The following is a 24,991-nucleotide window of genomic DNA, read 5'->3' on the forward strand; positions in this document are numbered from 1 at the left end:
AAGTAAGTGGCAAGAAAAAAATAAAAGAAGGGAATAATATTCTAGATTAAAAGAGACTTAAAAAGAGATACACACCCAAATCTCATAACCATCAACAACAACCAAAAACAAAATTAAAAGACTTTTGGAGGGGGCGATTGGTGAACTTGAATAAAGACTAGATCTAGGATGACTTCGAGGAATTATGATTACTTTTGTTAGGTGGGGCTTACTTTTGTTATGGTTCCACTTGCCTGTTCACTTTTAGATTCATAGTGACCAATTTGGGTGAAATGCCTCCTCTTGTCTGTGATTTGCATTAAAATTCTCCAGCTGAAAAGGAGGAGGGGGTGAATAGATGCAGCCAGTGTGGCAAGATGATAAGGGTTGTTGAAGCTGTGCAGTGGGTACACAGGGCTTGGTTGCATTCTCTGCCTTTGTAGGCATTTGGAAATTCTCAGAATTAAAGCAAAAATCATGTATCAAATATGTGATTTTTAAGTAAAAAAACAACAGAAAAGCCTCCACCAAATGAGTAAGAAAATCCCTGACTGATTATCAATTCACTATGCCAAAATTCTCCCTGAAACTATTGAGCAAGGTTATGAGTGATGAAACTAGTTTCCAAAAACTCTTTATCAGATTTATTACTTATTTCCCACATAAGCGTGTATCTATATGTACATGTGCGTGTCTACAGCTGAGACAGAAAGCCGTAGTTACACACTCTTATGTAATATATTTCAATAGGCTATATATAAAATATGCTATATATTATATATATATATCAAAAAGCAGCATAGGGATCCCTGGGTGGCGCAGCGGTTTGGCGCCTGCCTTTGGCCCAGGGTGCGATCCTGGAGACCCGGGATCGAATCCCACATCAGGCTCCCGGTGCATGGAGCCTGCTTCTCCCTCCGCCTGTGTCTCTGCCTCTCTCTCTCTCTCTCTGTGACTATCGTAAATAAATAAAAAAAAAATTAAAAAAAAAAAAAGCAGCATAGTTCCATTTTCAAAGATTTGTAAAAGAGAGAAAAGAAATAGGAAGTTCTCTATAGCTCCATTTTAACACAATCCCTGTTAACATTTTCGTGTTATTATTTCGCCTTATTATTTACGTCAATCGTAACACTTCTTTACTTGGGTATTCTGAATCCTTCAATGAATGCAGCGTCATATTTTTTAATGTTACATTGCTTTCATGACCCTTCTGGAGCATACTGTGTCTTTCTATGACAAATGTAGTAGATGTTGACCATAGAAGACCAGAAAGTGTAGGAGGGTGGAAGGAAGACCCACGTTCCCCAGCCCTTCACTGAGAGATAGTCCTACATCTCCAGTGCTCAGACACACAGTCTAAACTACTCTGCAGCAAGGGATGGCTGCCTCCTGGTTTCCCCTTGTACAGAAATAAGGCTGCCATGGATATTCCTGTGTATAGAGGTTTTATTGTTTTTAAGATTCGTTCCTTGAGATAGATCGCCATAAAGTTTGTTATTTTCAGGAATGTCCACTTAGAATCGGGTCCCTTTTGTTGAATGTAAACCTGAGTTTGGGCTGTCTAGTGCAGCCACAGTCCCACCCCACGAAATCCAAGGGTCCCTCCCAGGATTTCAGAGGATTGAGGCACAACCCTGGGGCCCGACATCCAGGGCTCAAAACTAACCTCTGCTGTTCACTGGATGGGCATTTGGGCCATTCACTCCGTGAATTCACACAGAAAACTATATGTTTCAGACTCTACCATCTCAAGAGCTGTAAACAGCATTTCCACAGAAGTTTGAAGATTCCAGACATGGGAAGTGGGCAACCTTCACCTAACTGTCTACTCACCCCCAACAACGCGCCACATTTGGGTGTGGATGTGAATATAGATCTTTCCTGACGAAAGGGTCTACAGCTTATGGCGGTCAGAGATCCAGAAAAGGTCAAGAACCTCTGTCAGACACAAGCTCAAATGTTGCCAGATGGGGTTGGAGTCCGATGGAAGAATGTCGGGTGTTGGGGTGGCCCGGGTGATCCCAGGTGACCCTGCCAAGGAGCCAGCCACCAGCCCTCTGCCCTTCACGTCCACATAGCAAATCAGTGCCTCGGCGGAGGATGGAAATCACCTTTCAGGGGTAAATGGGCAAGAACCTTCAGGCCTCCTTTTTTTTTTTTTTTTTTGGAAGAACCTAAACATTTTCGAGCCATAAAGGCCTACCCAGGGATCACCTGGGTGGGGTGGGCAGGCTGTGGAGCACCAGCGTTCTTCAAACGGCAGCAGGCTCACAAATCCTTTGGGGACCTTACAACAATCCAGATTCTGAATCAGGAGCTCTGGGGTGGGCGCTGGGATCCTACATTTCCAAGCAGCTCCTGGATGCCGCCGCCTGCTCTCCCTGGACTGCCCGCTGAGCAGAGGGCAGGCATCCTGGCCCCACTCACCAGCCTGAGCACCCTCTCTCCCGGCCTCCTTTGTCAGCTCCATGCCTCCTGCTGTCCCCTCAGCCCTACACTCGGACCCTCCAGCTCCCTCATAGGTAAGTGACGCTGTGCTGATGAGTGAGTAGCTCTAACTGGGAACCTCCATGTCTGTAGCGTGTTCCGCAGGCAAGTGCTGGCAGCCCCAGGATGCAAGGTGGGGACAGAGGCCCAAAGCACACAGCCCCGGCGTGGGAGGGAGGAGACCCGTCCCAGCTCCCTCCATCTCACAGCCGAGGTGGGCGGCCAGAGCTGGCCTTGCTACAGCCCCCCGAGGTGGCCCGGGGAGAGCACAGAGCAGACGGCCAGGAAGCAGCAGTGGGAGCCAGCCCGCCATCGGGCGAATCTTGTCTTTCCCATGGGGGACCCGACGGCAGGCTCTGGGGGCGGGGGCCCCCATCCTGGAGGGCTCCTGGGGGTGCCTGGGAGTCCGTGTCAGGAGCAGGTGGTTGTCCTCTGGGCCCAGGGCCCCAGCTGGGACTGTTGGTACGCAGAAGGCCCTGTTCGGGGCAGCCGCAGCAAGGTGGACTCTTCTGGTGGGTCTGGGGGTCAGCCCATCGGGAGCAGCGGGGCCAGGAAAGGGCAGAGCCCTGTGGGCTGGGGGTGGCGAGTGTCAGGGCAGAGTGTGGCCGGCTGTGAACGGCCCTGACAGGCCCTGAGGGGAGTCTGCGGGCAGCAGGGGCCTGCAGGTCCAAGCCAGGGGGTGACGTGGTCGAGGAAGGTGTGTGGAGCTGGGCGTGGAGGCAGGAGGCGGGGGCCAGGCCGGGCAGAGGCTGCTGGGGTGGGGGGCAGCCGTGAGGGAAGGGGGCCTGGGGCTGAGGAGGGGATGGGACTGGGGTGGGGGCACCCTGCATCCCAGCTTCCCTGAAGGAAGGGCTGGCGACATCCCTCCTCAGCTGAGCCCCTGGGGGAATGTGTGGAGGGAGTAGAGGAGTCGGGCTTGGAGCTTTGGATGCCCCCACAGGAGGGGCAGGGCCAGGCTCAGCTCTTAGAGCCCCTGGCCTCAGTTTCCCTGCTTTAAATAAGCCCAGGGCCTTGTCCCGGGGTCTGGCAGTTCCCCGGCGTGGACAGAGGTGAGAGAGGGCAGGGCCCTCCTCACAGCCTCCGGGGGGTGGGCATGTGGTGGCCCAGCTCGGACCTCCGGGTTAGGGCTTTGTCTCCCAAGGGGCACATGCAGGCTGGGGGCTGCCCTGCATTCTAGGACAGCAGGAGATTCAAACCACAGGCATTTCTTCTCCCTGGAAAAGGTGATTGGAAGTGCCTGGAGCGTGGCCCCTCTGGGATGTCCAGGCTCCCGGCCTTCATCACTCACTCAGTGGAATTACCAGGCTTCTGACCTCTGGACAGAGCCAGAAACAGGAGCCCCTGTTTACAAAGCCCTCCCAGCTGGGATCTTAGGATGCTTGCCGGGCTGCAGGCAGGACAGGAATCAGGGTCCCCCATCTGAGGACACCGAGGCTGGGTGGGAAAATGACTTGCCCAAGGTCACACAACCAGTCACAGCAGACCTGGGATTTGAACGGAGGCTGGTCTGACCTCCCTGATGTCAGTTGGTCTCAGAGCAGGGCGTGGCCGACCAAGTACAGTCCGACCTGGCCACGGTGTGCAGCCATACTGTGCAATTCTCATCTGGCTCCATGTCAACACGGCCCCTTTCTGAGAAGGACTAGTAACAGACCAGATTATATGGGTGGGCTATGGATTCACGGCTGTCGTGGTGCCAGGGGTCCCAATTAGGCGGTTGGCAATTCTTTGAGCACCTACTACATGCCTGAAACCATTCTTTGCCCTTGGAATATAGCAGTGCACAAGACCAGTCTGGCTTTCATGGGGATCTCTTGACTTGGGATAAAACCTCTAATTTGTTATAGTTTCAAGTCTTGGGCAAGGAACTCCCAAAGCCTGAGCCTGCTGGCTCATCTGTAAAGAACAGGAATAGTAACACCTTCTCATGGGGTTGTAGATGTGTGAGAGGTAGCGGGCCTGATGCACTGAACCATGCTCCTCAATCTGCCCCCCCCCCCAACTTGCAAACCCAACTGAAGGAACCCGAGAGGCCCAGAGGAGTGCAGTAACTTGCCCAAGGTCACACAGGTATCCCTGACAGTGAGGACCAAACCCAAGCTCCTTCCTGCTCATTAGGCACTGACTGCTTTTCTGTAGGATTCCACATTGGTCTGGGGCAGAGATGTCTTAAGAAGGGCGGTGGGCAGTGCATAGACCCCACCCCCACTCCAGACCTGGAGACTATTTGGGGAAGCCAGCTGGGCAGGTGGAAGCATCTGTGGAGATGTGGCCACCTGGGCTGGCTCTGGGTTCAAAGGTGAGAGAACCAGTCTTGGGCACCATTGGCTCTTTGCAGAAATCAGTTTAATGGTTTAGGAATGTGTACACTCTGGCTCTGTTTCCATAAAGGCAACTTTTCCATGTTTTAAAAAATAGATTTGCTATAAAGATTTCGGTATCATAAATAGATAATGTGAAAAATCCCCAAATGCAAACGGCATCACTGGGCTCGCTGAGGCCTTCCCCACAGCCCAACAGTCCGGGCTGGCAGGGCGCACAGGGCCGGAGGCCCCACCCCACAGCCCTCCTGGGAAAGAGTAATCGAATTCAATATGAATTAGGAGCTCCCTCCAGCTCCATGCCTGCTGGGGCCTAATGTCCTTGCAGCCCTCTTCCGGAGGACAGGGACCCACTTCTCTGGCTTGGGAATCCCGACCCGCGTCCCTTGCCTGCCCCACTCCTCCTCCGGAGTATAAAACACCAGCCTCCTTTTCTGCAGCCCACGTCACAGGGGCCCCACCCAGGCCTCAGACGGTACTCTCTTTGGGGCCTGGTGGCTGCCAGGACACTTCCTGGCCCTCTGTCCCCTGCCTCCTCTCCCACACCCTGGCTCTGGACCCCACCTGTTCCTGCTCTTGGGCAATTTATAAACAGAGGAAGAGATTAAGCTCTCTGGCCCCAGAAGCCCTGGGCTGCTGCAGGACAGAGATGGGTCATGTTGTCTCAACACTTCCCCATTTTCTCTTACCCAAGTGACAGAAGACCGAGGCCCAGGAGACTGGGATGGCCCCCCCACAGGCAGTCCAGCTGGCACACGGTCAGCACACCAGCATCGGGCCCTAAGCACCAGCATTTGTGTGGGGAAATGGTCTCTGTCTGAGCCTGTGGGAAATGGCTCCTGCTCAGGAAGAGGGAGATAAAGAACTCATTCATGCCAGAAGGTTCTATGACCAAGGGACTAGCTCGGGGTGGGGCCAATTCTCAGAGGTGTCTAGGTGGGTCTTCTGTGGGATCCTAAACGACATGAAGAGAGGCTGGGCAGGGGGAGGGAGTGGCCTGGGCAGAGGGTGGTCCTAAGGGAGGCCAAGGCAGAGCTGTGGAGGCCTTGGGCATCTGGGTGGAGCATGGCTTGTATCCCAAGGGCCCCAGGCACGCTGGAAGGGGAGGGGGCAGCATCAGCAGTGACCTTTTACAAGTGCCACTCTGACTGCAGCAGGAGGGTGGTTTGTGCTGCGCAGGCTAGAAGCCCAGGGGCCGAGGAGGTTCACAAGGTGTCCAGGGGAGGCTGGGGCCTGTCCAGAGCAGAGGCGTGGGGACTGGCGTGGAGGTAGGATCCCAGCACTGTGGTAGGGTGCAGAGAGAGTGAGGAGCCTAAGACAACCCCTGGATTTCTAGGCTAACCCCCTGGAGATTAGGGTGGCAGGAGACCACACGGCCCAGCGTTTTGGACACTGTGGGACTGTGACAGGCAGGAAAGGGAAGTGTTTTCGTGGTTGCTGGGTGAGCCGTGAGGCCACTGGTGGGAGGAAACCTTCCCGGTCCTGGCTGGGCCAGTGATCTTTCCCCTTTCTCAGCCAAGCCTCTGTAGGGTTTCCGGCCTTTAACCCCTGGGTCTGGAGGAGGAGGGGGATGGCTTAGAGTCCCCATCATCAGCCAGCTACCTGCTGCTGTGCCTGGATCCTCATGGCAGCCCAGGGCATCCCTGTGCAGGAAATGGAACGCAAGGATCTCCCACTTTCCCAAGCCATCCCAGGTGGAGGCAGAGGGGGACAGCAGGGAACAACGGGGAGGGGCCATACCTGTGCTCACTGGCAACTGAGGCAGCAAGTCAATCTTGGGGTGGGAGGAGGGGTAGGCCCAGGCCTGTGCTCTAAAACCCTCTACATCCCCACCACCACCCACCCCCAAAGCAGCAGGTCTCTACAAGGTCAGGCTTCACAAAGTTTCTCTTCCAGCTTGGGCCCAGCTTGAATGCACAGCTCTGCCCAAACATCAGTCCCCTGGCAGAGGTCATGGGGCTGGAGGACCTTTGCCCTTGGCCTGAATGTGCCTCCTTCACAGGAACTTTCTACTTTGCAGGTAGAGCCCAGGAACTGCAGGGGAGAGGCCTGTCAGCAGCTGGGTCCCAGGCCCTGCTCACCCCACCCCACTGGCAAGGCCACTGAGGGAGGAAGCCCAGCGGCCTTCTCATTCCCTGCTCCCACCCCATCCCGGACACCAATGGACTGGTTCCCCTCAGCAAAGACACCCACTCGGTAGCTCCTGGTCCAACCAGGCCAACATCCTTCCTCTCCAGAACCAGGCTCAGCCATCCCATGGCTGCCTCCCTGCCTGAAAGGGAGTCACCAGCCCTGCCTGTCTGGGTCCCGGCCAGGGAAGCCTTCCATGCCTGACCCTGCTTCACCAGACTGCCGGGGGTCTGGCTGCTGGCTCTGTGGTCAGGCCTGCCTGGGAGAGGCAGTGATGCAGAACAAAGGGCATGAGTGGAAGACCAGGGAAGTCAGCTGGAGGCCCGTGGCCCACCTCTGGGGTTGGGGCTGGGCATGGGGCTCGAGCTCCATGCTGTGGCATTGCCCACGGCTCTGACAGCAGTGTATTTCCTGGGACCCCACGCGGAGGGCTGGGGCAGTATGGGAAAATCACCTGCCTCCCCTAGCTCCATCCCTGGGATCCTCTGAGCTACCCCCAGAGGACAGTGTGCTTCCAAGAGCCCCAGTGATGCCAGCCCTCATCTGCCTTCTAACCTCAGCATCCAACACATGTTGAAACCGTTAAGGGCGGGTGGGGCCGCAAGGATGAAGTGGCCAGACCCAGGACTGCCAGGGCCTTGCCTTCTTGGCTTGGGAAACTATAAGCTAGACTAGAGGCAGTGGGGGAGCTGTCACTCTGGATGTGGCAGGAAGGGCTTCTGCACAGGTCAGACTACGTGCCCTGAGGTTCCCTCTCAGACCTGAGCCTCAGGGATACAAGCTTTTACTTTTCCCTTAAATGTCCACATTCCTATCTCATTCCCCCAAACCTGCAAGTTCTGAGAGTCCGTGCTGAAGAATCAGCTGGTTTTGCAACCTGAGTGGCAAAACTTTGTGCTCCAGGCCAGCAGACAGTCAGTGGGCCATGACCCCATACTTGTGCCGATGAAAACAAGAAGCTACATGGAAAACCAGAAAACTTGAGAGGTCTTGCTTGCTAAGGCAGCAAGCCAAGCCCCAAGCTATCTGCGAGCTTAGAGCTGGCAGTGAAGAAAGGAAGAAGGTTCCTCGCCGGGAAGGAGTTAGGGCTTCCCTGGGGCTGTGCTGTCGGGCTGCTCACTCTCTCTCTCCCTCCAAGGCTCCGACCAGAGGCCCCAAGTGACCCGGGAGAACCGGCACCAGCCACATCCCTGGGAGGCAGCAACTTGCTGCCGCCACAGCTACAGCAAGACTCAAGGTGTGAAGTGGTCGGAACCAGTACACATGCCGCAGGGGAGGCACATCCTGGCCCCTCTCCCACCGTGGTCCATGGGCCTGGGCCAGTCCTGGACTGTGAAGAACTCGGAGGGGACCGCCACTGGCCGGCAGGAGGGGCCCCACCCCCAACACCCAGAAGGCACCCTGCTTCTTCCTTCCTCAAGGGTAGCTTTCCCATCAAGTACCCAGGCCACAGAATGGATAATTCCAGGACTTTAACCAGCTGCACTAGAATCGCTGGCGCCATGGAGGGCCAGCCCTGGAGGGGTGGGCCTGGCAGGCTGGGGGCGGGGGGCAGTGGGCGGGGAGGTGGGGAGGCCCCTGCCTGCCTGCCCGGCACCCCGGTCAGCAGCTGCAGCCCCAGCTCTCCCCGACGTCCTTGCTGTCCAGCTGGATGTGGTCAGTGCCCTTCTCACTGAGCAGCGGGCCACCGTGTCTGACAACCAGCTCCGTGGCCACCCTTACGAAGGCTTCCTCCACGTTGCTCGAGTCCTTGGCCGACGTCTCAATGGCACACAGGATGTCGTAGTGCTCTGCCAGGCTCTGCGCCTCGGCCAGCGGGACCTCGCGGAGGTGGCCGAGGTCCGACTTGTTCCCTGTGGGGAAAGGCCCAGTGCGGCGGGGTGAGGCCCATGGGTGCCAGCAGGCCCTGACCCACTGGGTGGGCCGCACCCAGAGACCCAGAGATGCCAGGCCAACCATCGTGCCCTTCCAGCTGCAATACCAGTTTGCTTGGTCATCTCTCTCTTTTTTAAAAATTTTATTTATTTATTCATGAGAGACACAGAGAGAGGCAGAGACATAATAGGTAGAGGGAGAAGCAGGCTCCATGCAGGGAGCCTGATGTGAGACTTGATCCCAGGACCCCAGGATCACACCCTGAGCTGAAGACAGACGCTCAACCACTGGGCCACCCATGTGTCCCTCCCCCTCTTTTTTCTAAGACTTTTTTTTAATGTTAAAGCTCTTATTTCTAACATTTGAAGTCCCTCGTTCATTTTTTTTTTCTTTTACTTTTGCCAGAGGCTCGAGTATTTTATTGCCTCTTCCTGACAAGCAGGAGCCCTAAAGTTTGGTTAAAGAACACAGTACTTTAGAGCTGTGAGAAACTTCGGCTCCCTTTCACTTGCTGTGCGACCCACAGATAAGTGGGTCACACAGCATCCTTGAATCTCAGTTTCCTCATCTCTGCCACCACCTCAGCCCAGGAGGAATCAAATGGTAAAACGAGCCTGAAAACACAACTGGCACTTGGCAGGCACTCCCTATGTGGTGGTGTTAACAAAGAAACCTAGCATTGTGGGACACCTGGGTGGCTCAGTAGTTTAGCGGCCGCCTTCCGCTCAGGTCATGATCCCGGGGTCCGGGAATTGAGCCTGCTTCTACCTCTGCCTCTCTCTCTGTCTCTCACGAATAAATAAATAAAATCTTTAAAAAAAGAAAAGAAGGAAAGAAAAAGGAAAGGAAAAGGAAAGGGAAAAGGAAAAGGAAAAGGAAAAAAAGGAAAAGGAAAAGGAAGAAACCTAGCATTGTTGGACAGCCCCTGTGGCGCAGCGGTTTAGCACCGCCTGCAGCCCAGGGCGTGATCCTGGAGACCCTGGATCGAGTCCCACGTCAGGCTCTCTGTGTGGAGCCTGCTTCTCCCTCTGCCTGTATCTCTGCCTCTCTCTCTCTCTCTCTCTCTCTCTCTCTCTCCGTGTGTCTCTATGAATAAATAAATAAAATCCTTTAAAAAAAAAAAAAAAAAGAAAGAAACCTAGCATTGTGAGTTTTGTCCTTCGCTACAATTTTTTTAGGCTTATTATTTATTCTCTCCTACTTTCCTCTGGAATTCTCTTATTTGCTCTAAGATCGTGGTTTTCGATTATTTTGCTTTCGGCTCGTCAGAGCAAAGCGTACCAGCCAACCCGAGGGCACATCTCTGGCTTCTACAAGGCGTCAGAGGTTTCATTATGTTCTAAAAAATATGGTCAACGGCTCCTTGACCCCATTTCTAGAAGAATTCTTTTAAGTCTCCACTCTTGCCTGTGAAGTCCAGCTCTGCCAAATGCTTGCATATCCCACTCCACACAGCCTGTGAGCATATAAATATGAAACTTGAAAGAATCAGCCTGACTGGGATCCCTGGGTGGCTCAGCGGTTAAGTGCCTGCCTTCGGCCAAGGGCGTGATCCTGGAGACCCGAGATTGAGTCCCACGTCAGGCTCCCTGTATGGAGTCTGCTTCTCCCTCCGCCTGTGTCTCTGCCTCTCCTCTCTCTCTCTCTCTCTCTCTCTCTCACATGCATAAATAAATAAATAAAATCTTAAAAAAAAAAAAAAAAGAATCAGCCTGACTGTTGGAGTAAGAACCTCAGGACCACACAAATGGTCCAAAGCTTCTTGAGCCCAGGTCTGAGGAATTGATTTATGAGGAAAAGCAAAGAGCAGGTAAGAGCAATAGTGGTTCTCAAAGTGGGGTCCCTGGGTCACAAACAGGTGTCCTCGGCACCACCTGGGAACCTGGGAGAAATGCATATTCACAGGCCCCATCCAGATGTGGTGCCTGGCATCTGTGTTTTCACAAACTTCAGAGTGACATGGAAGCACACAGATGGTTGACAATCCTGCTCTGCAGTGTGACGGGACGTCACTGAATGACAACTGGCAGAGCTCAAAGTTTCATATTTATATGCTCACAGGCTGTGTGGACTGGGATAAAAGACTTCACTTTTCTGAGCCTCAGCTCCTACCCCTTACAAACAAGGAGTGAGTGGCCAGGTTATGGGAACTAAATGCAACGACCCAAGTGAAGGTTTAACCAGTGTTACCATCTGTGGGGTTACATGGTAACCCCTTTCTTCCTCCCTCTAATTCCAGTTTTGAATATAACTGTGTAAGTGATTGGCGGGATCAGAATTTGGAAGATCACAGTTCCAGTTCTTGTTTCATTCCTGCCTGGCCAAGTTCAGCCTCTCTCTGTACTCCACTTGCCCTTTGTTTAAAAAGGAGAAAGAGGGGCGCCTGAGTGGCTCTGTCAATTAAACCTCTGCCTTCAGCTCAGGTCGTGATCCTGGAGTCCAAGGATAGAGGTCCACATCAGGCTCCCTGCTCCGTGGGGTCTGTTTCTCCCTCTACCTCTTATCCCGCCCGTGGTCTCTCTCACTCGGTCTCTCAAATGAATAAATAAAACCTTAAAAAAATAAAAAATAAAAAGGAGGAAGAGACTAAGACAGAGAGGCAGATCCACGCCCTGAAGAACACTGCTAGACCTGCCCCGTTCCCCCCCAGCTCACCAATCAGCAGCTGCACGATGTTAGAGCCCGCGTACTTCCTCACATCCTCGATCCAGTGAGGCACAGACAGAAAGGAGCTCCTCTTGGTGATGTCGTAAGCAAGGATGGCCCCGTTGGCACTGCGGTAGTAGCTCTGGGTGATGGTGCGGAATCGCTCCTGGCCAGCTGTGTCCCAGATCTGCAGCTAAAGAAATAGGGGGCCTCCTGTGAACCTGGCCGTGTGACCATGTGCAGGGGATAGGGAGTGTAATTCCAAGACCCGTCCCCAAAGTGCTGGTTCCACTGGGCAGGCCACCAGCTCACACTTTGGCAGGAATCATGCAAGAGAGGCTGGAAGGTAGAGAGAGGACTTCTGGGCCCGCAGCAAACAACTCAGTGGCCCAATTTTGAGGGGGCTGGGATGATGCCAAGGGAAGGTGGGGAGCACTAACCTCTGCTCTCTAGAGCCCCAGGAAAAGGTGGTAAGGGGACATTCCGCACCACAGCAGGGGGTCCATTTGGCCCCGAGTCCTCTGTATGCCCTCTCCCCTACACAGCAGGCTCACTGATAGGAACAATGAGCCAGAAGGGCTCTAGCAGCTCACAGCTTCAGGTGTGCTGCGATGCTGGCTGTGTGTGCATGTCCTATACCTTCCCCTCTCTGGGCCTGTAACTGCACCGCTATCCCCAGCCATGTGGAAGGTTCCTCCGGCATTCAGATTCCCTGCTTCCACCTCAGTGACACGTGGGAGCACGCTCACAGCCTGGTGGTGAGGGGGCCTGGGCTATGGTAGTGAGGTCCTGGGGGAGGCAACGTGTAGGGTCCTCCTGTAAGGCCTTTACCACCAGTTGGCCCAGCCTGGCCAAATGCAAGGAACTTGAGGTCTTCCTTTGCCCATGTCTTCACTTAACAAACACCCATCAGCGCCCACTACCAAGCCCTCCTGGGCAATGGCCATGGAGGAGAGGTGCCTGTGTATAGCAGGAGCCTGCCTGGTCTCTGTAGAAGCAGCAGTCTGGCATAACAGATGCCAGACAGGGCGGGAGGCTGCAGCCAGGGCAGACCTGGACTTTCACTGTACCCAGGCTGGGAGGGCATCAGAGTGGGCAGATGCCAGGGCTCTTGGGGGCTCAGTGTTTGTCTTCTCTGCTCCACAGATCACAGGTTCTTGGGGCTCCCTGAAGATGAACACAAGCCCCTGATCTCCAGTAAGCTGTAGGCCCATCCATCCTCCTTCACTGGCACAAGCACGCTGGGTGCCTCTATCTAGTTCACTAGTCTGCCTGGCAAAGGGAAGAACCCCAGAGGCCTTAGACAGTTCCTGAGGGCAGGGCTGTGGAGGTGACCCCCTCTTCTACAACACGCCAAGCAGAAGCCTCTAGTCTTGAGACCTCCTGTTTACTTCCCAACTACAAAAGGCTCCAAGGAAGCTGGGGGTCTTCTAGTTCACACAGAGGGTGAAGAAAAAGGCATGAACTCTGGCAATACACAAACCAGATGACCAAGAAACTCATCTCCATACCCCACAGGAAAGCACACGAGACACGCCAAACAAACACAGAAAGCAAGTGACTGCGACGAAAGAAAAACAATGCAGAGGCAAATTTTTGTTTACCAAAATAAACATCAATATTTTCAGACATAGGAAAAGACCTGTAAAACAATAATAGAATGCTATTTCTCAAAAAAAAAAAAAAAAAAGGCGGGGGAGGGGGCTCCTGGGAGGCTCAGGTCAGGATCTCAGGGTCCTGGGATTGAGCCTCACATCAGGCTCCGTGCTCAGGGTGAATCTGTTTCTCCCTGTCTTTCTGACCCTCCTCCCTGCTTATGCTCTCTGTCTCAAATACGTAAATAAAATCTTAAAAAAAAAAAAAAAAGTTGAGGGAGTAGTCAAAGAAAAACAGAGGGGTGTCTGGTTGGCTCAGTTGGATGCGCATGTAACTCTTGATCTCAAGGTTGTGGGTTCAAGTCCCACCCTGGGTATAGAGATTACTTAAAAATAAAATCTTTAAAAAAGAGAGAGAGATTTTGGGGCACCTGGGTAGTTCAGTTGGTTAAGCATCTACCTTTGGAGCCAAAGGTAGATCATGATCCCAGGTCAAGCCCCACATTAGGCTCCTTGCTCAGTGGGGAGTCTGTTTCTTGCTCTTCCTCTCCCTCTGTTCCTCTCTCCCTCACTCATGTTCTCTCTCTCTGTGCCTCAAATAATTTTTTTTAAGTTTTTAACAATTAACAATATAACATCAATGAAAAATGCAACCTAAGCATTGGAAGATAAAGTTGAAGAAATCCCTCCAAAAAAAATAAATACAAAGAGATAGAATAGAGAGGGGAAAAAAATGTAGAGCCAGCCTAGGAGATCCAATATTTGGATAGTAAACATTTCAGAAGAAAAGAAAAGTGAAGTCAAGAGGAGGAAATCAAAGAAAGACTTCAAGAAAACTCCCACTGGGTTGAAAAAGCCTACTAAGCACACACACAATGGAGGAGAACAGACCTCCACAAAATACACCACATGGGAATTCCACAACAATGCGGAAGAAAAGAAGGTCCTAAAAGCTTCCAGAAGGGGGGGGGAAGGAAAAAAAGAGGTTTTCAGGTTAAAGTTTCACAAAATCCACATGGCATTAGATATTCGATGAAGAATGCCTAAAATTATGATAGAAAATTATTTCCAACCTAGAATTCTCTACCCAATTAGCCATCAGTCAAGTGTGACGGTTTATTAAACACATTTTCAGATACTCAAAAAGTTTATCTTCCCTTTCTCAGGAAGCTACTGACTGTTCCTCTACCTAAAGAAATCAACCAAAAATAAGAAAATGTGATATCCAGAAAAAAGAGACTTCAGCTCAAAAGAGAGGCAAAGGGTACCTCAGGATGGTGGTAGAGGGAGATCCCAAGACAACAGCTGAGCAGCGAGCCTGGACATCAACCCATACGGAGCAGGCCACAGGGCTCCAGGGCAGCTCCCATCTCTGGCAGGGTGCTTACTGGCAGATGAGCCCTCCCTCCATAAACAGTCATTAGACAGAAAAATATGAGAGGCTGCCATTTTCAAGATGTAAACAACAAGCAGCATGAGACAATAATCCAGAAAGATGCCACCTATGAGTGTAGACCATGAGTAAATCTGTCCTAACAAAGCCTAAAATCAAAGCCCAACACAAGTCTTGGGTTTGGAGGCTGACCCCTGTCAAGTCAGAGGTGATGAGAGAAACATCCTTGGACTTCCACCTATCTGCCCTAACAGAACATAAAAACAAGCTTCAAGGTGATCAGCCAGCAAACTGAATTGACTATCAGGACATGAATTTATGCTCTTTAAAACACAAGATAACAGAATCCACAGTCTCACTAAGGCATCAACCACTATCGCCAGTATACAATAAAAAAAATCGCTAAACATGCAAAAAAAAACCCACAAAACAACCCTAAGAAAATTTGACCCACAAAGGAAAAAGTCAATAGAAAATGATGCCAAAATGATCCAAATATCGGATTTAGTAAGTAAAAATATTACAAGCAGTGATTTTAAATATGATCAGAGAATTAAAGGAAAATATGATGACAATAAGTAGACAAGAAATTTCAGCATAAAAATGGAAATTATTTTTTAAAGCTTACAAAAAAAAGTAAAAATTCTAGAGCTTAAAAGTACAATGAGTGGAAGATTCATTCTACAATATGAACAGCAAAACAGAGAAAGCACACACATACAAAAAGAATCAGCGAACATGAAGAAAAATCAGTAGAACAAAGAAAAAAATATTGAAGAAAAAGCAACAGAGGCACAAGACACCCTGCGCACCCCTAGACAACAATATCATACTGTTCCATAGTGAGAGAAAATAGTGAGAATGCGGGAGAATAAGGACTAAAAATTCCAAACTTAATGAAAATATCACCTTGATCCAAAGAACGCAGCAAAACCCACGCAGAAGAAATACAAAATATGAGGGATTATAGCCAAACTGATGAAAACAAAGGTAAAAAAAGATTTTAGGGATGCCTGAGTGGTTCAGTGGACGTCTGCCTTTGGCTCAGGTCATGATCCCAGGGTTCCTGAGTTGAGTCCCACATCGTGCCCGCTGTATGGAGCCTACATTTCCCTCTGCCTGTGTCTCTGCCTCTCTCTCTGTATCTCTCATAAGTAAATAAATAAAATCTTTTTTAAAAAATGTTATTGTTGTTTCTTATAATTGCCATATAAGACAACTGGCTGGAAAACTATAAATAATGACTGTAAAGTGGGGTTTATAATGTATTTGAAATTAAAAGTATGACAATAATAGCACACAAAAATAGGAGGGCAGTTAAATGAAATTATACTGTTGTAAGGTGTCAGATGTGAAGAGAGAAATGAGAAGTGCTAAGTGTCAGTTGTAATATAGGAAGTGACACAAAACTGACTCTAAAGAGTGTTAGTAAATTAATAAGGATGCATAGTTAGCCCTATATTAACTAGTAAGAAAAATAGCAAGTCAATAGAGGAGACAAAATGCTATTCCTTTTTTTTTTTTAAGATTTTATTTATTTATTTATTTATTTGAGAGGGAGAAGGAAAAGCACACTCCCCGCTGAGCAGGGAGCTCAATGAGGGGGCTGATCCCAGGGCCCTGATATCATGACCTGAGCTGAAGTCAGATGCTTAACCAACTAAGCCACCCAGGTACCTCTAAAGTGGTATTCTTTTTTAAAAAATTTCAACTAAACCAAAAGAAAGTAGGAAAGGAACAAAGGAATAAAAAACAGAAGAGGCAAAAACAAAAAACAAAAACAAAACAAGTAGCAAATGGAAGATTAAATTCAACCAGGTCCATAATCACATTAAATATAAATGGACTGGGACTCCTGGATGGCTCAACGGTTGAACATCTGCCTTCAGCCCAGGGCGTGATCCCAGGGTCTCAGGATCAAGTCCCGCATCGGGCTCCCTGCATGGAGCCTACTTCTCCCTCTGCCTCTGTCTCTGCCTCTCTCTCTATGTGTCTCTCATGAATAAATAAATACAATCTTTTATATATATATATATATATATATACATATACACTAAACATTCCAATTAAAAGCCATAGCTCGGGGCAGCCCGGGTGGCTCAGCGGTTTAGCGCAGCCTTCAGCCCAGGACATGGTCCTAGAGCCCTGGGATCGAGTCCCACATCGGGCTCCCTGCGTGGAGCCTGCTTCTCCCTCTGCCTATGTCTCTGGCTCTCTCTCTCTCTCTGTGTCTCTCATGAATAAATAAATAAAATCTTTAAAAAAATAAAAATTAAAATAAAATAAAATAAAAGCCATAGCTTTTCAGACTGGAAAACAGGCAAGACTATATGCTATCTACCTGAGATGCACCTTAAATATAAAGACACAAATAGATAGCCCATATTATAGGAGTATGAAAGTAGGCTTCCAAACAAAGAATTACAAGAGATAAAGAGACATTTCATAATGATAAGAGAGACAATTATCAGAAAAACATCATGATACTAAATATGTATCCACATAATTACAGTTTTAAATTTCATGATGTGAAACTGACATAACTAAAGGGAGAGACAAATCCACAATTGTAGTTGGAGATTTTATTTTAACACCTCTCAGTAATTGATAGAGTTAGTAGAGAAAAAAAAAATCTGTGTGGATAAAGAATATCTAAACATTCTCAATCAAACTGAAATTTCCAGACCATCACACCCAATACTGCAGAACAGCACTTTTTTTTTTTTTCAAGTGGACCTAGAATATTCACCAAGATAAACCACTCATATTCTGGGCCTCAAAGAAGTCTCAATAAATTTCCAAAGATTGAATTCTTATAGATTATTTCTGTAACCACAGAAAAACTTAAATAGAAATCAAGAAAGCTCTGAGACAGTTTTCTTCAAGAAGACAGAACTGAGAGGCACTTGGGGGTGGCTCAGTCGGTTAAGTGTCTGACTTCAGCTCAGGTCATGATCTCTGGGTTCTGGGATTGGGTCTGCATCAGGCTCCCTGTTCAGCAGGGAGTCTGCTTCTCCTCCCTCTGGCTCCTCTTCCTCCCCTCAAATAAATAAAATCTTAAAAAAAAAAAGACAGAACTCAGAAGGCCATATATTGAGAGGGAAGGTATACAATATGTTGGACAGATGGAGAAGAAAACTTTATCAATTAGGATTTCCCCTAATTGGGGAGATGAATTAATGGTAAATACATAGACACCTGAGCAAAACAAAGATGATCACTACTTCCAGGAAAAACTAGTGAACATGGCAAATGAAAAATAATGGCAATATACCACATGGCTTAGCAGTGGGTAGCACTTACTAATCATAACGTATTAATTCAACCATTTCAATAAGAACTTACTGAACACCTGCTACGTGTTCTAGGTACTGAAGATACCAGGGCCAACAAAACAGATGCAAATTCCTATCCTCAAGCTTATAGTCTGGTGCAGGAAACAAATGCTAAGTAAGATTCTAAGTAATAAGAATTTATAATTATTATAAAATATATTGGGACGCCTGGGTGACTCAGCAGTTAAGTGTCTGCCTTCAGCCCAGGGTGTGATCCTGGAGTCCCAGGATTGAGTCCCACGTTGGGCTACCTGCTTGGAGCCTGCTTCTCCCTCTGCCTGTGTCTCTGCCTCTCTCTCTCTCTCTCTCTCTCTGTGTCTCTCATGAATAAATAAATAAATAAAAATCTTTAAAAAAATAAAATAAATTTACCTATACATAAATAATATAAAGATACTTATTATAAAGTAAGTAATAAAAATAACAAATATGCTATATAGTGAAAAGATGGGAAAAAATGAGCAGGAGAAGGAATTATGAACCTTGGTGAGGAATGAAGATTCAGATAGGATGACCACAGAGGGCCTCACTGAGATAACCATTGGTAATGATCTGGAGAGGGGTGTCTGGCTGGCTCAGTCTGTGGAGCATGCAACTCTTGATCTCAGGGTCGTAGGTTCAAGCCCCGGGTTGGGTATAGAAATTACTTAAAAATAAAATCTTTGGGATCCCTGGGTGGCGCAGCAGTTTGGCGCCTGCCTTTGGCCCAGGGCGCGATCCTGGAGACCCGGGATCGAATCCCACGTCAGGCTCCCGGTGCATGGAGCCTGCTTCTCCCTCTGCCTGTGTCTCTGCCTCTCTCTCTCTCTGTGTGTGACTATCATAAATAAATAAAAATTAAAAAAATAAAATAAAATAAAATCTTTAAATAAATAAATAAATAAATAAATAAGGGCGCCTGGCTGGCTTAGTCAGAAGAGTGTGAAACTCTCAACCTCAGGGTAGTGAAACTGAGCCCCTTATACTCATGCTAGGTATAGAAATTACTAAAAAATAAATAAACGTTAAAAGACGTTCTTTTTTAAAAAAATCAGTAAATAAAAAGTAAAGATGTGGAGAAAGTTAGCTAACTGTGCAGATGGGTATCTGTTCAGGAAGCTGGAGGAAGCCAGCTGTGCAGATGTCTGGGAAACAAGTATTCCAGGAAGAGAGAAGAGCAAGTACATAGGCCCTGAGGCAGAGACAAAGCAAGGAAGATCGGTGTGTTTGGAGCAGAGTACAAAAGGAGAGAGTAATAAGGGATGACAGAGAAGTATCAAGATCACACAGTGCCTTCTAGATAGGTAAGAACTCTGGCCTTCACTCTGAGTGAAGGTGGGAAGCCATGGGAGTTTTGAGCCAATCATATTTACTTTTTAACAGGATCACTCTGGTTGCTGTACTGAGAAGAGATCAAAAGAGATCAAGGACAGGTGCACCTGGGTGGCTCAGTTGGTTAAGTGTCAGCCTTTATTCAGGTCATGATCCCAGAATCCTGGGACTGAGCCCTGCAGTGGGCTCCCTGCACAGCCGGGGAGCCTGCTCTTCCATCTCCCACTCCTCCTGCTTGTGCTTTCTGTCAAACGAATAAATAAAATCTTAAAAATAAAAAACAACAAAAGAGATCAAGGACAAAAATAGGAAGACCAGTTAGGAGGCAATATCCATAATCCAGGTAAAAGACAGTGGTTAGATGAATGTAGTAATTGTGGAGGGTGAAGTGAGCAAATTCAGAATACATTCTGGGAACAGAGCTGAAAGGAATGTAATCCTGATCTCATCAGTATTGCCACACAACACTATTGGGAGGATGTAAAGTGTGTACGTGTATGATGGGGGCTGGGAGAGCACTGAGTTAGTTAACCATCACCTTCCAGAGTCAGAAGTCAATAAACTATGCCTATACCTGGGGGAAGGCTGTGTGTGTGTGGGGGGGGTGGTGGTGGCAATATTAGCAAAAGAAATAGAAAAATCCCATCAACTGAAAAAGAGCTAAAGTGATCACCCCCAGCAGCTAGAGGTGGGGGTATCAGGAGACCTTTAAGTAACAAGTCTTATTGAACCAAATGAGTCTTTAAAGCATACACATGTATAACTCTGATAAAAATAAAAACTAAATTAAAAACCAACAAAATAGCTCCAGATTAAGGTATTTAGGTCAACCAATTGGTGAAATTTGGATAGCAATGGAAGAGGTATTTCTGGAAAGTAGGTCCTTCCCATGACTGGTAATATTCTCTTCCCACTCTCCCACATTACAAGGGGAGAGGAAATGAGTAGTGTCAGCACTCCAGGGTCCAACAGGCCTGAAATGGTAAACCAGTTCCATCACTTTCCAGCATGGTATCTCTGAGCTACAACTTAATTCAGTTTCTCATCTGTTTAAAAAAAAAAAAAACCAACTGGGTGGTTCAGTTGGTTAAGCATCTGCCTTTGGCTCAGGTCATGATCCCAGGGTCTTGGTATCGAGCCCTGCATTGGGCTCTCTGCTCAGAGGGGAGTTTGCTTCTCCCTCTTCCTCTGCCTGCTGCTCTGCTTATCTGTACTCTGTCAAATAAATAAATAAAATCTTAAAAATAATAATAAAAAAATTTTTTAAATTAAATTTCTTTAAAAAGGTACAGTAAGGAGGACGCCCGAGTGGCTCAGTGGTTGAGCGTCTGCCTTCAGCTCAGGTCATGGTCCCGGGGTCCTGGGATCAAGTCCCACATCCGGCTCCCTGTAGAGAGCCTGCTTCTCCCTCTGCCTGTGTCTCTGCCTCTCTATGTGTCTCTCAGGAATAAATAAATAAATAAATAAATACAATATTAATAAATAAATAATAGAAATAAAAATAAAAAGGTACAGTAAGGGCCAAATGATAGATTCAGTGTGCACAGTGACTAACACAAAGAAGGTGCTGGATAAATGCATCCATTTAACAGTATTTACTGAGCTATGACAATTTTTTGGCTAGTGGTTTTAATACATGCAAAGGAGCTTTAATGCAAGGTAGACTATATAAAATGGCCCCTCCAAAAATATATTGGGCTGTGTCCACGGGTCATTCGTTTGTTTGTCTACTATGTACTGAGTTTCTGCCACGTGCCAGCCCTGATTCTAGGAGCTGGGGAGATTGCAGGGAATGAAATAAAAACAGAGCTTGCATCCCAGCAGAAGACAGACAGGAAGAATGCAAATAGGATCCTTGCAGAGAAGGATAATGAGCACTCTGAAGAAAGTAAAGATAACGGGAGAGACTCCCTGGGATAGGGGTTTCCTAGGGTGGTCCCAGAAGGTGAAACTTGAGCTGAGGCCTGATGAAGAGAAGCCAGGCACGGGGTCAGTGTTCAGGCAGAGGGAACAGTGCCACAGTGTCCAGAAAGACAAAGCTTGCCGTGTTGGAGATACAGAAAGAGCAGTGTGGCCAGATGGCAGGGAAGAAGGGACATGGTTGGAGATGTGGTCAGGGGCAGCTGAAGCCAGAACATTTAGGTTCTTATCGGTGAACATCGAGTGCAGATTTTATTTTTATGGCAAGGAAGCCACTGGAGACTGTCTGAAGCAGAGAAATACGTACTAGACATCTCTTTTACCCCACCTCACAGATCTTAGCAGCAACCAGCCTACAGTGTAACAGCCCGAAGTGCCTCCCTGCACCAGGGGTGCCTCGCTGCCTACCTTGGAGCCTCTCTGGTTTAGCCCGGGAGGCCTGCTGGAAACCACCAAGCATTTGTGCATTCACGTCCAAGAAAGGAGAGGGCCTTACCACCCTATGGATCAACCCTTGGCCAATGGGGAGTGAGGGATGCCCTGCCCGATCAAGCCCTACTCGCCCATGGCAGTGATCAACTAGAGGATGCAGCCTTGTAGCATTCCTTCCTCCCCTGTTTTACTCTCTCCTGTCGCCAAAACAAATGAGGTGCATGCAAGCCCATGTCTTGGGCTCTGGTTTTCCAGAGGGAGCCCAGGCTAAAATGACAGGCACTCTATTTGTCAAATATCACTGGGGTCGTTCAGTGGAGTGTGGTCCCACTGTGGGATCTCAGAGAAGGTTTAGTAGAGGAAACTCAATCTCTTGGCCCAAATGTCTCGTGTGTTCCAAAAGAGGTGGGAGAAGCCAGGCCAGGCGAGAGCCTATTCCCCAGCAGCCAGTTTCTCTGCTGGAGCCCCATGCCTGCCATTAGGCAGTGCCCCCAAGGGGGTCTGGGTGAAAAGTTTAATGAGTATGATCAGCCACTCTGGCTACTCAAGAGACAGGCAGGTGAGGAAGCAGGCAAGCACACCAGAGTTATCCTGAGCCATCCATTGGAGAGGACTGTCACAGACTCTATTTCTCAGAAGCCAGAGCAGAATCCATGGCATGGTTGCTGTGGGGTCTTGGGGTGGGTGTCTAGGCCACCTCATTGGGTCCCCAGCAAAGCCTGCAGGCAGAGACCACCAGCCCCATGCACAGAGCAGAAAGGCAAGATCTAACAGTGCTGTGATGGGCCAAGGCATGGGGCGTGATGCCAGGCCCAAGCCCATCTGTCTATCTGCCTACTTCACTGTAACCCGTCCTCAGCAGGGGCCTAGGTGATCAGGAATCATGGGCACGGAATCCTTTGTCGCTCCCCCCACTGCACACCTGTTGTCACCGAGCCTCACACCACGGCTACGGCCCACAGCTTCAAGCCTGTCCCAGGCTTCCACCCATACTGCAGTCCATCCTCCACTCAGCCACTGATGTGGAACCCCTAAAACAGTGTAAGAAGGATCTTGTGCTCCTCAGCTCTCCACCCCTGGGAGGCCTAAAGGACCTGCAATCTTCACAGAACTTCACCTTAGCTGTATTTGCTCCTGGCTGGTCCCTGAGAACTCCGAGGTCCCTGTCCTTGACATTCCCCCTTCCAGACGTGCTCTTCCCCCAGTGCTCTTCCCCCAGGCCGGCACATGACTGCCACCTCCCTTCACCCCAGCCTGCTTTCAAGTATCAACTGCGCTCACAGGTCTTTCATGATCCTCCTTTCTTAAAAGAGCAGCCCATCCTGTCCCCGCATCCCAATTTACTTTGCTCCAGATGCAACGCTCACACACATACACTTTTTAAATGTTTACTGCTCTGTCTTATGAGTTTCACAAGGGCAGAGCCTGGCTGGCTGGCAGCACCCAGCATAGCACCTGGCATGAAGCCATGCTAGGCAGATGAATACCCTTACTGCCCTTAGAGCCTGTCACCCTGCCCTGCTGGGTCTCTACCTAACAGCTTGGGCTCCAGGCCTTGGCTTTGGAAAGGGAACCACTGGGTCTTTGCATCCTAGTATGACTGTGAGTGTTGCACTATCCTGAGTCCAACATCAGCCTGATACCACATGTGCCAAGTTGAAACCACGACCCCATCCACCTGCTTCTCCACCCACCATAAGTCCTCTGCCTACAGCCTCATTGGATGGCATATTCTTGTCTTTATCTTCTTTTTCGAGGACAGATTGCATCATCTTGACCTTTTGGTGAACTCCTACCTAACCTTCAAGACTGTCGTGCAAAAGTTACCTGGTCAGTAGAGCTCTCCCTGACACACAGGCCGAAGCCCCAACCCAGAACAGAATTCACTCTTCTTTCCTTCCTGCTCCCTAGCGGCTGTGTCTTTGCCTCTGTGACAGCATATGCTGCAGAGTTCATCATTCAATTCAAGTGTCCCAAACTAAGGTGCCTTTGGGAGTCAGGCAAGGAACCTAAAATGCAGCAAGATGACAGCAAAGGTTATCTCACCTCAAGTAAATGCAATTAAAAACATACCAGCTAAACACCATTCTGTGTGCATGAAAAAATAGGTTTCTTCAAGGGAACTGGCCTAGGACTGTCCATGTGGGCACTCTTGGTCTGTAAGTCTCTCTCTGGCTATGGAGAATGGGCTCTTGAGGGGAGAGACCCCCCTCTTACTCCTTTGTGCCACCAGTCGCCTGGCACAGACCCAAGAACTCAACAATAAAGGAACCCTTCCAAAGGCCAGGTCCTGGTAGTCAGGCCAGAGAGAGGGAACAAGAGGAGGACAAGAGGTATGGTGAGGCTAAAGCCACTTTCCAGGGATTTATGCCTGCTATCCCTAAGGAAGGAGTTCCTATGTGCCCTAGTGGGAAATCAAGTCAGCTCTGCAGGCTAAAAGCATCATTAGTGGGGTGTCCAACTCTCGATTTCAGCTCAGGTCACGATCTCAGCCCATGTCAGGCTCTGCGCTCAGCAGGGAGTAGGTTTGAGATTCCATTCCTAAAAAAAAGAAAAAAAAAAGAGATTCCATTCCTCTCCTTCTGCCCATCTAGCTCATGCTCTTGCGCTCTCTCAAATAAAAATAAATATTTTTGGGATCCCTGGGTGGCGCAGCGGTTTGGCGCCTGCCTTTGGCCCAGGGCGCGATCCTGGAGACGGGGATCGAATCCCACGTCAGGCTCCCGGTGCATGGAGCCTGCTTCTCCCTCTGCCTATGTCTCTGCCTCTCTCTCTCTCTCTCTCTCTGTATGACTACATAAATAAAAAAAAAAAAAATTTAAAAAAAAATATATTTTTTAAAAAATAAAGTGCCATTAGTGGGTCAGTTCTCAAAACCTATGTCTGGCACTGTCCCCAACCCCCCCCACCCTGCAGTGGAAATAGAGGAGGATTTTATTTGGACAGTCTTTCTCCCACATGACGAAACAGACAGTGGAAAGTTCCTTGCCTCTTCATAGTAGAAAAGGACCTTGGAAAAATTAGTTCCCAGGACAAAATTCTGAAAACTGGTCAGACTGACCCAAAGATGGGTTCCTGAGCTATTTTTTCATCATGTCTTGGGATGTGGTGAGTGGAACCAGGAGGTGGAGCCTGCAGGCCACTCCTCTGGCTGGCTGCTGTTGCTTCTCTGGCCTCGTCCTCCACGGAAGAGCACAGCCCAGGGCTTTGCCCGTCCGGGTATTTGCCAAACAGGCCACAGCCCACTCATGGGTGCACCATTAGGAGCAATAGGGAGAAGCTGCCAGATGTCCAGTATGTTAGCTGCAGACAGGCGGGCAGGTGGGCAGAGACCAAGCAAGGCAGAGCAGGGTGAGGACACGCTGTGCGAGTGACACGAGCAGGGGCAAGTAACACGGTGCTGAACACAATGGCTCCTCTGCAGCGGGCAGGAGGGGCTGGGGACGGGCTCCCAAGTTCAAAGTTCCTCCTGCCTCCTGAACTCAGCAGCTCATGGTCCCAGCCTCACAGATTCCTTTGTCCCTTGTTACCACGCAGCCCTCCCTGGGTATCCACAGCTGGAAGTGA

General features: G+C 49.3%; 1 protein-coding gene across 1 annotated transcript in view; it reads right to left on the minus strand.

Moving 5' to 3' along the window:
- Positions 1 to 1,407: 1,407 nt before the first annotated feature.
- RAB43 (RAB43, member RAS oncogene family) overlaps positions 1,408 to 24,991 on the minus strand; it is a 40,212-nt gene continuing 16,628 nt past the window's right edge. Inside the window, exons 2-3 of the mRNA XM_041764751.1 lie at positions 11,448 to 11,631; positions 1,408 to 8,770 (exon numbers count right to left, since the gene is read on the minus strand). Coding sequence (XP_041620685.1) covers positions 8,520 to 8,770; positions 11,448 to 11,631 — 435 coding nt within the window. The 3' untranslated portion in view covers positions 1,408 to 8,519. The remainder of the gene's footprint in view (positions 8,771 to 11,447; positions 11,632 to 24,991) is intronic.

This window comes from Vulpes lagopus, chromosome 7, assembly GCF_018345385.1.
Source record: "Vulpes lagopus strain Blue_001 chromosome 7, ASM1834538v1, whole genome shotgun sequence".
NCBI lineage: Eukaryota > Metazoa > Chordata > Mammalia > Carnivora > Canidae > Vulpes > Vulpes lagopus.